The sequence below is a fragment of the Gossypium hirsutum genome, chromosome A06, assembly GCF_007990345.1.
Source record: "Gossypium hirsutum isolate 1008001.06 chromosome A06, Gossypium_hirsutum_v2.1, whole genome shotgun sequence".
In the NCBI taxonomy this organism is placed as follows: Eukaryota; Viridiplantae; Streptophyta; class Magnoliopsida; order Malvales; family Malvaceae; genus Gossypium; species Gossypium hirsutum.
In genome coordinates, this window is record NC_053429.1 from 16,684,854 (window position 1) to 16,700,516 (window position 15,663).

At 31.4% G+C, this 15,663-nt stretch overlaps 2 protein-coding genes across 3 annotated transcripts; both read right to left on the reverse strand.

Annotated features, from left to right (window-relative positions):
- Positions 1-488: 488 nt before the first annotated feature.
- Positions 489-2,363, reverse strand: LOC107962721 (senescence/dehydration-associated protein At3g51250). Of its 2 annotated transcripts, XM_041115235.1 has the most exons (6): positions 1,867-2,325; positions 1,564-1,776; positions 1,302-1,417; positions 1,015-1,181; positions 834-918; positions 489-760 (listed from the first exon to the last, which is right to left on the reverse strand). In XM_041115235.1, exons 1-6 carry the CDS (start codon positions 2,146-2,148, stop codon positions 589-591), a joined length of 1,035 nt encoding a protein of 344 aa, XP_040971169.1. In that variant the 5' UTR covers positions 2,149-2,325; the 3' UTR covers positions 489-588. The 2 variants fall into 2 exon arrangements, with proteins under 2 accessions (XP_040971169.1, XP_040971168.1); XM_041115234.1 differs by having other exon boundaries at positions 1,564-2,363.
- A 277-nt stretch (positions 2,364-2,640) lies between these two features.
- On the reverse strand, positions 2,641-8,565 carry LOC107962720 (uncharacterized). Its single transcript, XM_016899204.2, has 14 exons — positions 8,057-8,565; positions 6,885-6,940; positions 6,586-6,760; positions 6,262-6,363; positions 5,979-6,050; positions 5,638-5,754; positions 5,458-5,535; positions 4,993-5,055; positions 4,812-4,908; positions 4,616-4,694; positions 4,334-4,545; positions 3,795-3,940; positions 3,273-3,395; positions 2,641-3,173 (listed from the first exon to the last, which is right to left on the reverse strand). Exons 1-14 carry the CDS (start codon positions 8,144-8,146, stop codon positions 3,021-3,023), a joined length of 1,563 nt encoding a protein of 520 aa, XP_016754693.2. The 5' UTR covers positions 8,147-8,565; the 3' UTR covers positions 2,641-3,020.
- Positions 8,566-15,663: the final 7,098 nt, after the last annotated feature.

A 15,663-nucleotide genomic window follows, 5' to 3' on the forward strand; every position in this document is an offset into this window, starting at 1 on the left:
TAATATTTAATTCAGGTTTTAGAGTTGATTTGATAAAAGAAATTATAATTAGTGAATAATTTTAGCAATTAACATTCATCAAAACACTCCTAAGAAATCACATTCATGATCGGATTATATTTGATAAATTAAATGCAAAATTAAACAAATTCACAATTAACACTAAATTTATTCTATTAACACCATGAAAAATTCAAACCTAATAATATTAATAATTAAATTTCATCAAATCAATTCTAAAACCCGAATTAAACACCAAAAAAATTAACCTCGTTTCCTTTGGGTACTAGATTGAACAAAAAAGTAACGTAACTGCCGCATGAAAAAAAAGTGTCAAAACACAGCCTAAAAATAATAATAACTATACTACACGCTGCGCAGATACATAGCTCTTTGGACTGCTTATTACTCTTACTATTAAAATAAACTGCATTTGAGTTTTATCATGCCTTAGAATAGTGGGTAAGTTCCAATATAAAAATCCATGGTTTAGTAAAATTGCAGACATATATTTATATATAGAGAGAAGCTTTTAAATCATGTTTGCTTGTTTGCAGATGATGGAATGAATCAGTTGAATACAAGAGTCTAATAAGATTTGGTGCTTCTATACTTGGCCGCATTGTTCAATACTCCTGATGTGGCAGTGGATCTGGGAGTGATCGCCTTCCTTATCTTAAATATATTCCAAGCAGCACCAGCACAATGCCCTGCTGTTGCTAGCACATCTTCTGTCGCCTCCCCAGCTCTTTCACCAAACCTGCAACACTTACTCAAAACCATTAACACCAAATCAAGATAGAAATATATATATATTTATATATATGTATTACCTATCAGTCATCATTCTGGTTGCTGCAGATGATGTTGCAGAAAAAGCTTGCTTTTCAGCAACCTCTGCTGCATCTAGAACCTTGTCTGCCATAGCCATACATACACGAAATGGATAATTCATATTTGGTGTCACTAATATCAGAGAAGAGAAATCAAGAATATGTGGCCATTGTTACTCACTAACAGCATCAAGTGAAGCTAAAAGAACTTCTCCTGGAACCATGGATAAGAAAGCTTTCCCAGGTTTGGAGCTAACCAAAGGTGCCATCACTGTTCCACTAGCCGCACCAACTATGCCCAGCATTGCTTTGCTCATCTTTTCAGTCATTTTGGACAGCTTTCGCACACTACACAATCAGACATATGCAGTACCTTAGGCTCAGAGTTCAACAACTTTTGACTTTAATGAAAACTACTTTATGTCAACTTCACATAATATCCGGAAAAATAATTAAGTCTTGGGATACCGTTTTAGGCTTTTGTTGACAGCTCCACTACTCTTCCTTGTGGTCCTGCTGCGTTGGTAATCATTGTTACTTGCTGTAGGAGCTTGCATTAAAATGGTTTCTCCTCCTTTCTGAACCTGCTTTTTAATTCCTTCTTTTCTTTAGATTCACTAACCATGGTATGTTCTATACAAGGCTTTTTTAGCTTTAGCAATGAATGTTTTCTTAGGGTTAACTGATAAATGGCTAAAAGTAGAATACCAGTTGGAAGTTGAAAGCAAACCTGGCTAGTATAAGCATTGCTGCATTTGAAGATTCCCTTCACAATCTGACCAGTCCCTCCAGCAATGGCCTTTGCCAAAACATTGTTATAAGATTCGATCCTGGGAGCATACTCCTTCCAATCCACATGTTTATCCCCAGTTGAAGTTGCACCAGAAAAGCATGAATGCTCCTTCAAAAACGAATCCAAGGAGCTCATGAGCCTGCAATCATACTGTCCCGAAAAGGTCACTCCATAACTCAGAGGATTCCCATCTTTCATGGGCAAGGAAAAGAGGTAGTGAAAGGAATCAAGCTTCACAACCGGCTCATCTTTTGTCAAAGGCCATTGAACATCTTCCCCAACTTTAACGATGGCAGCAAGAGGAACATTCTCTTCTAATACCCGCACAAGTGTGAACTCACCCTTGCCCAGTTCCAAGGCTTCTCCTTCCTCCATCAGATAAACCCTGCATCCTGGAATCTGCAAAAGAGGCTCTACTTTCAGATTCTTGTTTTCTGGGTATGCAACTACAGGTTGAGTTGAGGAGGATTGCATGGGATGGTCATGGGAAGCTTTGGAACTCTTTCCCCTGAAACACCCCATATCTTTTCTATTATTTTTGCACCTAAGTTTGCTATGTTTTTCTTCAAGGGAACAAGTTTGGATATGAATGTGAAAGGAACAATAAAATAAAATAAATAAATAAAAAAGGTTGAAGTTTGGCTGTGATTGATTCTTTGTTTGTAACTTTATTCTAATTCTTGATGGATAGAGATAGACTCGTTTGATGTGTTACTTTCGGTGGAGGAAAGAATCAGAGCTTGACATGATTTGTTTTGTTTTTAATATTTAATTTGAAAGAACTATTCATAAGCAGGCTAAAACTCACAACTTACTCCGTCAATTAACATCAGTTGGACTATTCCTTGCTAGTGCTTGAACGGCAATTTATACCTTGCATTTTGGACCCGAAAACGAACTTAGACATAAACATTAAAAGAAAACATATAAAGTAAGTCTTTATCTAAAAGCATTTCCTGCTTTTGGCTGAAATTTGATAAAACAAGAAAAGAGTAATGAAAATTGCAAAACATATAACACAAAATGGGCAGTCGATACATACAGATGCGAATTGGAAAACTGTAAAATCACAAACACTAAACTTTGTGTCTCACATTTGAACACCGACTGTATATAATCATTTAATAAAATTACAGGACGAAATCGATACAAGTTACAAAGTCAGCCCCCGGATGAATAGGGTTGATAAAATTAAGAATAAATCTGATTGAACGGCAACTAAAAAATGAGGGCGAAAATTCCTAAACCACTAAAACCAATCCAATAAGGAATCATCAAATAATCCCACCACCAACCAACTAAAGAATCTGTGCTTCAGAAACCTTGCTGCTTCCACTCGGATCCAAAAATGAAGAGCCACAATGGTCAAAAAAAATAAACATTCCTTCTCTCTGCTAAACCTCGTATTTCTTGGGTTGATGCCATTGACACAAACTTCTCGCCAATGAGCTTAGGAATGAGGCTTTTGGAGGAGCTCCTTTTTTCCCATATAAATGCTTACCTCCCAAGTCTGTGAACTTTGGTCCCCTACCTTTGTTCCTTTCAATCTGCACCATTACACAAATACTGCTAAGCTTCCAACAAATTAATAAACCTCGAGGTCATTATGAATGGTTTAATTTAAGTGCCATGCTCCACTGACTTACCTTGTTTATTTTTCCATTCTTCAAGTGATATCGAATACCCGACCAATTGATTGATTGAGAGAAATGAGATCGGAAGGCAGAGATAGGGTATAGAAAGTTATCAACCAGCAATGCGACAAATATCTGCTCAATCACAAAACAATTTCATCTACATACTCGAAAAGCGATATAACCAAGCTTCGAGTCAAAATTCAGACCTTAATCAAACAAAAAACACAGTTGATTTAACTATAAAACTTTTATGTTCCTTTTAAGTGAAACCTTGAGTACACTATTTCACTACAGTGTGAAGGAGATCATTCCAGGATTTTAGACCAGGAATGGAAACGGATAAAAAGGCCAGAAATTTTTGTCATCACTCTAAACACATAGGTGTGTGCAACTTATGAATAATATACAGTTGGGAAGAAGGAAGAGGTATATACTAAAGATTCACACTCGAGTTTCATGTGAACAACATAATGATACAAGTTCAATAAAATTCGTTGCCATCCTCGATACAAAAGAGATAGAGGTGCTTACCAAGCTCCAGTTGTAATAATCAAGTGAGAGCTTAGGTGCCTCAGGGGATAACATGTTGCATAGTTGAACTTCAATCCTTGTTAAGTTCCACATGGAAAGTAGCTCCGTAAGGGTACATATAGCTAAGCAACTTGCTAGTAACAATCCTGTGGAAAAAGAGTTTGCTTAGTTGCAGGACCTATTTCAAACTTTACCATAGCATGCTTCTCTGCAGCCAATATTTACTACCGAAAAAGAAATTTCTATTATGTGAAAAGGGCTACTGCTAGCATCTCTAGTAGTGGAAGGCAAACAGGCATGCATCCCTGATAAACAAGTCTAAATTACCAAACCCAATATGTTGAGGGCCCAGAGGAAATTGTAAATTACCAGTATAACTTAGTTCCATCTCAGCCAAAGACAAAGAAACAAAATCTTGTTACTCAAAATGTCATAAATAGACTGGTATACTACCAGATTACAATCCCAGACATTGGCTTCTTCTTAACTAGTTAATACTACGACCAAACCTAGCTAAAAAGGAAAAGTAGTGTGCTCACCACTTGTAGTACAGGTTGTTTCCTCATATGAATAACCCTTGATATAGATTTGTAATGCTGCTGCAATATGAACTGCAGCCATGAAGTATGGTGCTACAAATCCCCATGAAAGATAACAATGGAATGAAAACAGTCCTCTATTCATTAGCCAATTAACCCTGCTTATGTATGATTCCAAAACAAATGTTTGCTTCCTCAAGTAATTCCAGTACCTGGACAACAAGTCCAAGTCAAGAAGGATTTGCATATAATACATCAGCTTAACAGGTAAAATTCACAAACCTAGAGAAACTGAGATCACTTGCAAGAGGATGAGGAAAAACAGCTACAGGAGGGGACGTAATAAGCCTCTTGTGGGCTCCTGAGAAGAGACAATCATGAGCAGTTAAAGGCTGCAAGTCTACGAGAATAAAAAGCTTTAATTCTAATATCAACAGATATATTAGTATACTAAAACAGCTAACAGAGACTAAATTACCCGCTATAGCAGCTAGTGTCATATCATCAGAGTATCCACCATCTCGAAGTCCTGAGACCACACCGTAATTGTCACGTCTAAAATCATCAGCTTGCATCTGAAAAACAATCTAGAAGAATCAGAAATAATCCTTCAAATTTGCACAGGATGCACTGAGAACAATAAGGGGGGGGCTACTTACCATCATACACCCTCCCCAAAGAAAAAATGTTTTCCCACCAGTGGCAAATCCCATAGAGCAAGGCTGTAGAAAAGAAATATTTGATGAGTAGGAGTACATGAATTAATGTGTGTGTTTAATCTTTAGGGAGGAAAGCAGGATTGCTCAGCTAGCAATCAAAGGTGCAACTTATCTACAGGTGTTGCTGATAGATTTTGACATTAGGACAACAACAAAACAGTACACCATATACAAAAAAGTTACTAGAGCCTGACTCCCCATTTAAATCCATATTTTATGAAATAATTGGATGGTTGACTTAGGTGTTAGTCACTAACTGTTTTATTTCTTGTTGTACTGTTGTTTTGATAGCTGGTTTTTCACTGCTCTCTTGTATAAATACAATTCAAGTTATCCGAAAATAATATATGGTCAGGTATATACAAAATCTTGGGAAGAGAAAATAAGTCGTAGATGGCATCATACCATATGGTATTCATAGATGCAGTAACTCCCTAAACTTCCAGACGGTAAATCAAGAGGGTATCCAGTTTGAATAAATATCTGCACGCCATTGCCAATAACATGAATACCACAAAAGAAATCAACAGTTCAGAAAAAAAGTTAATTATTTTGACTTAATGTATATTGCCGTGTGCAACATACCTCAGGATTCTTTTCCATCTCAGCAGTGAGGGCTCCAATTGATCCAGGGTGAAGCCTAACATCATCATCCAAAAATAATACATACTTGGTATCTTTATGCATTCTTTCCACCCCAATCTTCAAAAGAAATACCAAATGACATAATATGTTGAATACGCTTCCAGCAAAGAGATGTTAACAACATACAAGGACCGACTTTAAATAATTGTGGATTAACATAATTCTTCACTGAGTACAAGTGAGACTGACAATTTTATGGTTTAAACATAATACTAATACAGGAATAAAAGGAGAGATCATTTGCAAAATCTGTTTAACAATTTGGTAAAGTTATTACGTACCAGCTGGTTATGTATTTTCTGACTACAGGTTGTTGACAAACCAGCCACAATGATTTTAGCATCAACATCATCCTGCGCAGAAAAACATGCAATGAAATCAGGAAGGCAAGAAGTAAAGCCACAGAGAAGACACTCCAAATGGTGCCCTCTAACACTTGCGTGAAACAAGGGGCAAGCATTGAGTACCCAGGGTTTTCAGTGAAAGGGGAATCAAGGATATAGATTAATAAAAAAACTATTTGACTTTTTTGTCAATATAATCAGAAAGCAAATTTTAGTATACCTTAAAATCCCTTATTAACCGAGATACAGCATGGTAAGCAGGATCTTCAGTACTTTCCACCACAAAAAGAAATTCTAGAGGACCACCATAGAGAGATGTGATCTGCCTCCATTGACATTAAACAAATACTTCAGAAAATTGCCTATTGCAAACATGAAAATTCTTAGAGCAATATGAAAAAAAATATAAAGGAGACAAATTTAGTTCAGTTTTCCATTTTCTGATGAACAAAATGTGGACAAGGAATAGGTAAATGCACGCTTCTTTAGAATGCACTAAAAGGACACCTAAAGCTTAGTGTTAGCTAGACCATAAAATACTCACCTGACTCTTCCAGTTGTGCAGATTATGTTCTCCAAAACCTTTTAAAGGCATCACAACTGTAACTCTTGGTAGATTGACCTGATTAGTGTGCTCAAGTTCATTAATATCATGGCACAAAAAAGCAAAGCTATTGCCACATTTCATGGCATCCTTCATTCTATTGATCTCTCTGTTCCTGTAAAGGGCAAAGAATGCAGGTATATATAAATGAAATAGGCAAGTTTCTAGGTCATAAGACAACATAGAATGGTTATGGCAGCAAGCAGCCTGCTTTTTTAAATTCTCTTGAAACCACGTACCTGACATAAGCAGCAAAAGCCCACCCAATAGCAAGAGTCAAGCATATTACACATCCCTACATCATATACAAAGCATTCAGATTGGTAACCTTTTTGAAGTTTAAACAGGCAGATAAAGAAGGGCAACTGATATATAACAATCAAAGTTAAAAGTACTGTATTCATAAAGTAGATAATTGGAATGATTGTGAAGTTAAAAGAAAGGCACTACTTAGAAGTACAAGAACATCAGCTAGCAGAATAGATAACATGAATTCGTCAAACATTGTAGTTCCTTCAAAAGTTGTAATTGGTAATTAATAAAAATAAGGATGTTTCAATAGCTTTTCTTTTTTATAAACTATTGGTTAAAAGCTCATTTCCTTTGCCATCCAATGAGACGACCCTTGTTACATTAACTGACATGTCATCCTTCCCTCAAACAACACAAACAAATCAGTAAACTAAAACAAAAGTCCCGTGATATAGAGAAAACATATTTAGGAAAAGAAGCTTCCTACTCCATTTGATTCTAATGCTATAAGCCTATAATAAACAAAGCTCAATTCAGAGCTTAATAAAACTCTTTACTGTCTCAATACTACAAATTACATAATCGGTGAAGAATCAAGGTATTTAAATTACAAAATTTGCAATCATTACAAGAAACATTGCCAACTATTTTCATAACAGCCACCACTCTGACCAAATTCCAAACATTTCATTTCAATTATCTCACAAACAGTATTCTTTTCTCTCTTTTCTTTTCTGGTAAATAAATAAATAAATAAATAAGAGAGAGTAAAAATCAAAGAGATTTAGCTTTCAGTTCTAGACATAACTACCGAGATCCAATAGTAATGAAAAGCCAGCGCCTTCATTGTAAAAGGAAATCATAATCATTTTAAGGTGCAGACTCTAAATCTTAAAAATTAGATTAAAATAAATAAGCTAATTGTAGAAAAGATACAAAGCTGAGAAACTAACCAAACATCCAATTAATGTCCGAGGAAAGACGGAAAATAAGGTTTAATTTTTTTTGAAGCTCAGATTAAAGAAAGGGAAAAAAATCAACATGCTAATCGCTAGAGCTATCCGAACACCGAAAAGGGGAAAAATATACAAAAATCACACTTCGTATAACGCGGAATCAAAGGAAGAAAATGGTTTCGAAAGAGAAAAGAAGAACAAACCTGGATCTGAACAAAAACAGCAAGAGGACTACGGAAAGCTCTACTGAGAGAGAAGAGAAGCCAATCGACAGGGTCCAATGCCGCTGACATTTCTATTCTATTTATTTTCTTCTGCTCTTCCCTCCCTCTCAATCCAACCTATCTAACTAGCTAAACTGAAAATCGACCACACAAGAAAAAAGAAAATTTTAAAAATCCCTAGAAATTAAACTTTTGAAAGTTGTGGGCTCTTTCTTTCTCTCCCTCCGTCGCGCGTCGGAGGAACCCCGGGAGAAAGGAAATAAGAGAGAGAGACAGAGAAAGCAGACGGTAAGAGTCTTTTTTTTTTTTTATAACTACGAATAAAATCAAAAGAAAAAAGAAAGATGATTGACCCACCACATTCATAAATCCTCTTTCTTTTTTCCTTTTTAATGATGAAAAAATAGTAACGAAAATCGCATTGTATAAAACAATATTTAAAAAAAAAAAAAACAGAAGAGGGAGAGACCGTTAAATGGGTTTCGTTATTCACAAAATTAAACGAAAACTGAAAATAAATAAATAAACAAAATAAAATAAAATCAGGATTGGCTGATTAGATAGAGCCATAGAGGATTATTTGGACCCACATGCTAGCTGTCACGTGCCCCTATTCTTTCTTTTTTGCTTTTTTGAATTTTTAAAAAAAAAAAAAAAGAAAACAGAAGATGCTGCATTTAGGATCCAAATTATCCGAATCTTCGCCTTTCGCTCTCGTTAAAACGACGGCATATTCTATTTAAGTTTTTTTTGGATTTTCAAATTCATTAAATTAACAATTAATAATAATCATATTAGGTAATTTAAGATTTTCAAAATCATTATATTAATTGAGATTTAATATTATTATAGCAGTTTTGCTGACAACAGCTCATGTATTAGGTAGATTACTATTGGTATTATATATTTCATATAAAATATTATTACTTGATTAAGTGTGAGAATTGTTTATCAAAAAAATTGTCTACGGAAATTACCCTAAAAAGCTATATATTGTAGTGCATAATTTTCTCTAAAATTATATTAATAATTAACATTACAATCAATAATTATAATCGTTGAATAATTAACATAACAAATTAACTTAAACTCAAAATTAATTTACTCACACATTATTTATACAAATAATACTCAAAGCTTATTTTTATTATAAATAATAGTAATGTGAATATTTTTAAATCATACTCTTAAGATATTCACTGATAAAATGTATAAAATATTAAATTAAAAAGGAGAATTTATTTTTCACATTATCAACTTTACAAATAGAGTTAAAGGGTCAACAGGTGTTCTATAAAGGTATGACAAAATATTTAAAAAATGAATATTATAAAAAATTTTAAATGTTTTCAATTTTTTAAGTTGCTTATGAAATTTAAAAAAACACTGTCAATATTTCAAATGCTAACCTATTAAAAAATTGCAAAGAAAAATACAAAATTTTAAAGGGAATAAACGAGAGTTTTTATTTTAATTTTGAGAGTAGAAGTATTTAATTTAAGGGTAAATTACACCAACAGTCACTCACCTTTTATCATAATGGCAAAGCAGTCTCTTAACTTTTAAAAAATAATAAATCGGTCCTACTAACCATTTCTAGTACAAAGGTAACGGTAAATTGATGTGACATTTAACCAACTACGTTGGGCTCTATGTTGTCATTTAAACAGCCCCAATAAAAACCCTAATTGGGCAGAAAAAGAAGAAAAGAAATCAAAGCTGAGTGAAATTCTTTTCAACTTCTTTGTTATCTCTTTCTGTTATATTTTTCTCTTTGGAACAATCCTTTTATCCAAAAACTCAATACAATTATTAACAAATCCTAAAAAGAGTAAGATAAAATTTCTTCCAATAATCAAAGTGACTAAATTAAAAGTTGAGTAACTGCTGATATAATTTACTCTTAATTGAACATAAGATGAAACATAATAAATGATGAATTGCATTGCATTGCAACAAATTATCCTGTTTCAATTTGCTCCAGAGTTTTTTATGTTTTTGTGAAAATGGATTTTGAAACAAGGTGGATCCATTTTTATTAAAATTTTCCAAGTCATCTAATCTGCCTTGTTCCAATATATTTGAAACTCATTCTTTTAATTTTACAATTATTTTTTGTTTTTAATTTAATAAGAATTTCATAATATATTTCATTACGATCTTTTATTTTTACAATATATTTAGTTTAATTTTTATAAAATATTTGTATAGAAAAATATAAAATACTATTTAAAACTTCGAAACAAATTAAGAGGGATTTCAGGATCGAAATCAAATTTTTAAATAAAATTGGATTTATGAGAAAAATAATTTGTTGTTCCACGCCCTTTTCCCTTCTCCCTGAGGAAGTGTAAAATTACGTTATAGCGGATAAATTTTTACTTTCAATATTGATTTGATATGTTGGTCCTCGCCGACATCGACTGGTATTGTCGGCTTCCAAGATCCCGACAAGTCGACTTAAATGTCTATTCAGAAGGAGCTTATTTTAAGAGCAATCTCAAGTAAAAAATAAAAAATAAAAAATTATTTTCATTCTATGAACACAACTATATCTTGGGATGTCATTGTAAACTAGATAATTGTTTTGCAAATTTATATATACCCTAGCATGCTAAGTAATTATTTGAGTTGAAATCACATCTAAACTTAAACATTAAATCTTAATATTCAATCACTCATTTATTTTACAATTTGAGTTTGATTATGTTCGAATCAAGTGGTATTCGGATAAAGCCCTCTCAATAATATCGACTCAAGAATTCGAACTTGATTCAAATGTCTAGAGAAGAAATTTAACTGCTTATTGGTTGATGTCTAAAAAATTTAGTGATTTAGTGTGGTGCAAAGATTAATGTTGCTTAAGCTTTCGTTGAATTTAAATTTAGACAATTTATTTTCTTTTAGGATAAAATAAATACTTACACTTTTAATTTGTTGATTTTAGTTTTTTTTTTTCGTCTATTGACACATGACAATTTTTGCCCGAGGAAAGAGGTAAACAAACAAGTGACACGGACTTTAGAGAATTTTGCCCTTTTAATTTAATTAAACATATTAATACATTTATTTCTTCTTCTTTTTTTTTCTCTTCTTCTTTTTTTTTCTCTTTTTCTCTCTTCCTCTCCTCCTTTCTTCCGTCATTGTTGCTCCTATTGATGTTGCCTCTACGCCGTGGCCTTGCTTCTTACTCTAAAATGAAGCTCATTCTACCCTTTTCTCTTTCTCGATTCTAATTTCCCTAAAAACAACCAAAAGTCCATGAAAATCCAAGCAAAGTTTTGAAACTAAAAAAACTGAGCTATCAGATGGCCGTATGCCCAAGATATTTTATTGTCCTCGAGCTCACGTACATACCCATCATTTAGATCTTCAAGAGGTGAACCTAAACCTCTTGAATTGATTATGGCAAAATTAGATTTTTCCCCTCTATCATTCTCATCTTTCATCGGCATCGGTGCAAAACCAACAACATGAACTAAACCAATAAAAATACAACATACCCTGTAGTCGTAATATTTTTTTTCTTGGATTAAACAACACCCCCTCCCCCCCCCCCAAAAAAAGTTTGTGTTTAGTAGTACTTTTTAAAAGCACTTTTGACTTGTAAAACGCTTTTAAAGCAAAATGAATGCTAAACAAGTAATTTTTTAATGAAACTTTTGACTTTTCAAAAGCGTTTTTCCACAAATGGAGAAATTTAAATTTTTAGCTTCTCTCCCAAAAGCACTTTTGAAAGTTTAATTATGTTTTCACCATTCCAATACATGATACTTTCCCTTCTCTAGTTAACTACTTAAAAAATATTTAAAATTTAATTTTCATATATTAAAATATTAACAATAATTTATAATAAATTATTTTCTATATTCTTACTAACATATCATAATATTAACTAATTTAAACATTATTTAAATGTTTATTTGTTACTTTATAACATCATGTCTAAAATAGAAATTTTATTTCTTAAAAACAATGTTAAACTAGGACTAGGAAAAAAATTCCAATGTAAGCTAATAACCACTAAAGAAATTTGAGTTTTTACTTATTATTTAACAAAAAATAAAGGGTAATTAAATCTTAATTTTAAAAAATATGAAGATAAAGCAAAGGGAGGTAAAAGTATTTAAAACTTACGAAGATTTCATTTAAAATCCAAAATTAAAATTATTTTTTTTAAAAATTATACCAACTTTAAAAATATTTTCGCTTCAAAAACAAAATTGGTATAATTGTTTTCATGTCCTTCGACTTTAATTGTTGAATTTTTTCTGACATTATGCCACATGGCAGCCCATAATTGATCCACATGCAAACTTTTTTAAGAATTAACACTATTATGCACCCATATTTGCAAAAGATTAATCCAATCCCATTTAAGGTCTACCCACATTATTTTTTAAAAAATAGTTATATTATTTTAATTTAATATTTAATAAATTTATATATTTTTCTATTAATTGAAATTTTTTATATAGTCATCTTAATATTATTTTAATATTTACATTAGAGTAATATTATATATTTAGTATAAGTTTAATCTTTTAATAAGTTATAAATTACATAATATATAAAAATAACATATTATAAAGTACTATAAACATAAAAAACGGGTCGAGCTCGGGCCTTAAATGTTCAAGTCCAACCTTGACCCATATTTTAAATTGGCCTAATATTTTTGCCCATCCCTATTTTCTAGTCCTAATATTTTTGCCCAATCCTCCCAAATTTCGGGCAGGCCTTCGAGCCTAAGTGGGTAACTTGACCCATGAACAGGTCTACATACAACTAGTAATTTCTTTCACAAAAATAAAAATCGCTTGAGTAATTTTTTATGTCTTGAGAATGCAATATATCAATTTTTCAAACACAAAATTCACAATAATTACACTAACAACAACAATTTTTAAATAAGGCTAAATTTCTAATCAATATTAAAGAAATTCAAAATTATAAATACAATCAATCCTTATTTCTTCAATGATTTGTATTAATCAACCTTTAAAAATAATTACTTAATCACAATTCTAGTAATCTCGTACAAAACCAATATTCCAAAATCATTCAATAAATAAAGAACTAAATTTTGCATAAAAATCTTAATCTATTATAATAATAATAATAATAATACAAAACCACAATCCTAAACTTTTAGATATTAATTAATAAGGTATGAAAAGAAAAGAAGAGTTGTTACTAAATTAGAGAGACCAACATGAAAGTATTGAAAGATTGAACACATATCTTGTAAAAATTCTAGAAGAAAAGAGAATAAAAAAATTTTGAAAGATCAGTGACGAGTATTAGAAGAAAATGAAAAAATTAAGGATGGTGGAAAGAGATTAATTTATTTTTATATAAAATAAATATTTTTTCAAAATTTTGACAAATTTTGGTGGGATCAAATTTTTTGTGAAAAAGTGTAGTTTGTTAAGTTTTAGTGTTCTTAATTGATGCTAAAAATTGTAGTTGAAGGTTAAAATGTCATTTTTAGACATGATAGTAGAAAGTTAAAAATCAATTAAGTAATATGATATTTAAATAGTTTAATGTAATGGTACAAGAAGTATAAAATTTAAATATTTGTTAATTAATTAATATAAATTATTTGTAAAATTAATGATACATGAAATATTTTAAAAGCTTAAATATAGTAATGAATTATATTTAAATGATATAATATAATGAAAATGGTATTTAAATAACTTAATATAATGATACATGAAATATTTAAATGGTTTGATATAATGATACATAAAATAATTAATACAAATAAAGATATTTTAATAATTTTGATAAATCACCTATTGATGATTAAAAGTAGAGTTATGTAGTTATGATAGATAATTAAAAAGTTGTGATAATTATAGTATAACTTTTTAAAGTGTATTCTTAAGTTTGATTGTCTTATTTGTGACTTATTAAATATACTTTCGAAATTTTATAGGATTTGGTTCGTCATGCTTAAATATAATTAAATATATACTTTTAAGTTAAAATGTTAGGAAGAGGAATTTCAAAATTTTATATTGGAGTTGAAAATAAAAGGAGAGGAAAAGGGGCAGGGTCCAAACCAAATTTAATCAATAATAACAGATTTTATAATTGGTATATAAATTTAAAATAACCAAATTTGGTCCATGGCTAAACAACTGTTTAGTTTTGGGAAAGCGGATGTTGTTTTCTTTAGGAAAATAGAGATTAGCGGCGCCCAATTCTCAACAAATTACCTCCCTTTTAAATAAATATATTTTTTAATAATTTCGTTGTAAATTACGATTATATAAATATCTATAATTATTCATAATCTCTTTTCTAATTTATAAATAAAAAGGTAATATACCTCAACATAACTAAACTCACATCCTTCTATATTAACACGAGTCAAAACTCAATCTAATTTTTTTAAATAAATATTTTAAGATTGGTTGAGAGAGTTTTACTTATTTATCCAATTTTATTAAATTTAACGTAGCTATCTCATAAAAATACGGAATCCCACATGGATGAGGGGCAGATGCCAGCTCTTTTTATTTGAAAGAGCCCATTGCTAGCAAAGACATAACATGGTTTGCCTACTTTCCCTTGTCTCCACACTCCCCATGTGGCCCACCCTGTTTCTTTTTCTCTTTTAATGAAAGGAACAAAAAAAAAAAAAAGTTAATTTACTTTTCAGCTGATGTGTTGGGCGATATCATCAACCTACCAGTCCACTTTTTTACCCTTAAAATCATTGTTAGCTTTTCAATTTCAAGCTGCCTTTTCAAATTTGGTTTCTTTTTTCTATTCAAGTTTCAAACTAAAGCTTTTTAAACAATAAAGCAATTTAATTTTTTAAAAATACGCTTATTAAATTACATCAATAGTCACTCAATTTTAAAAAAATAATAAATTAGTCATAAAGTTATCGAAAAATGACAAATCAGTCACCCATTAACATTTTCCGTCATAGACCTAACGGAACATGTGACGTGACTAGTTAACTTGTAACGTTGGGTGAAGAGCTAAAGGGTCTAAGGTTTGGACAGATTTAGGGAAAAAAAAAGATGGGTCAATTTAAGGTAAAAAAAAGAGACAAATTGCTTGGGATTGATGAGAAGAAAAGAAAATTGATTGAGATTAACATTTTAGGGTTTAAGGTTGGATGATTGAAGAATTGAAACTTCCAGGGTAAGGGTAAGATTGAATGATTGAAGGTTAAAAGATTGATATTTGGGTTTCGGGTTTAGGGAGAAAAGAAGACAATAAAAGATATCAGTGGTTAGGGTTTAAGGCCACACTAGTTAATAGAAGAGAATCAGTCGGTATTGTTGCATCCATTGTAACGGGTAAGTTTCTGTATTTGGTTTATGATTTTTTGGATTTATGATGTAACGCCCCAATTTTCGGGAATTCTATGAATGTTGGCATAGGTTTAATTATGTTAGTGGGCCTCTTTTAGGCCCAAGCTTAAGATAGAACCCGACAATTTTAGTTAATTTTTTTTTGTTCCATAAGGAAAAGGGGGTGAAATTATGAAATAGGACCTATGTGAAAATGTTTGAAAATGCTATAGGCTAAATTGAAGTGGCCAAATAAATAGGAGT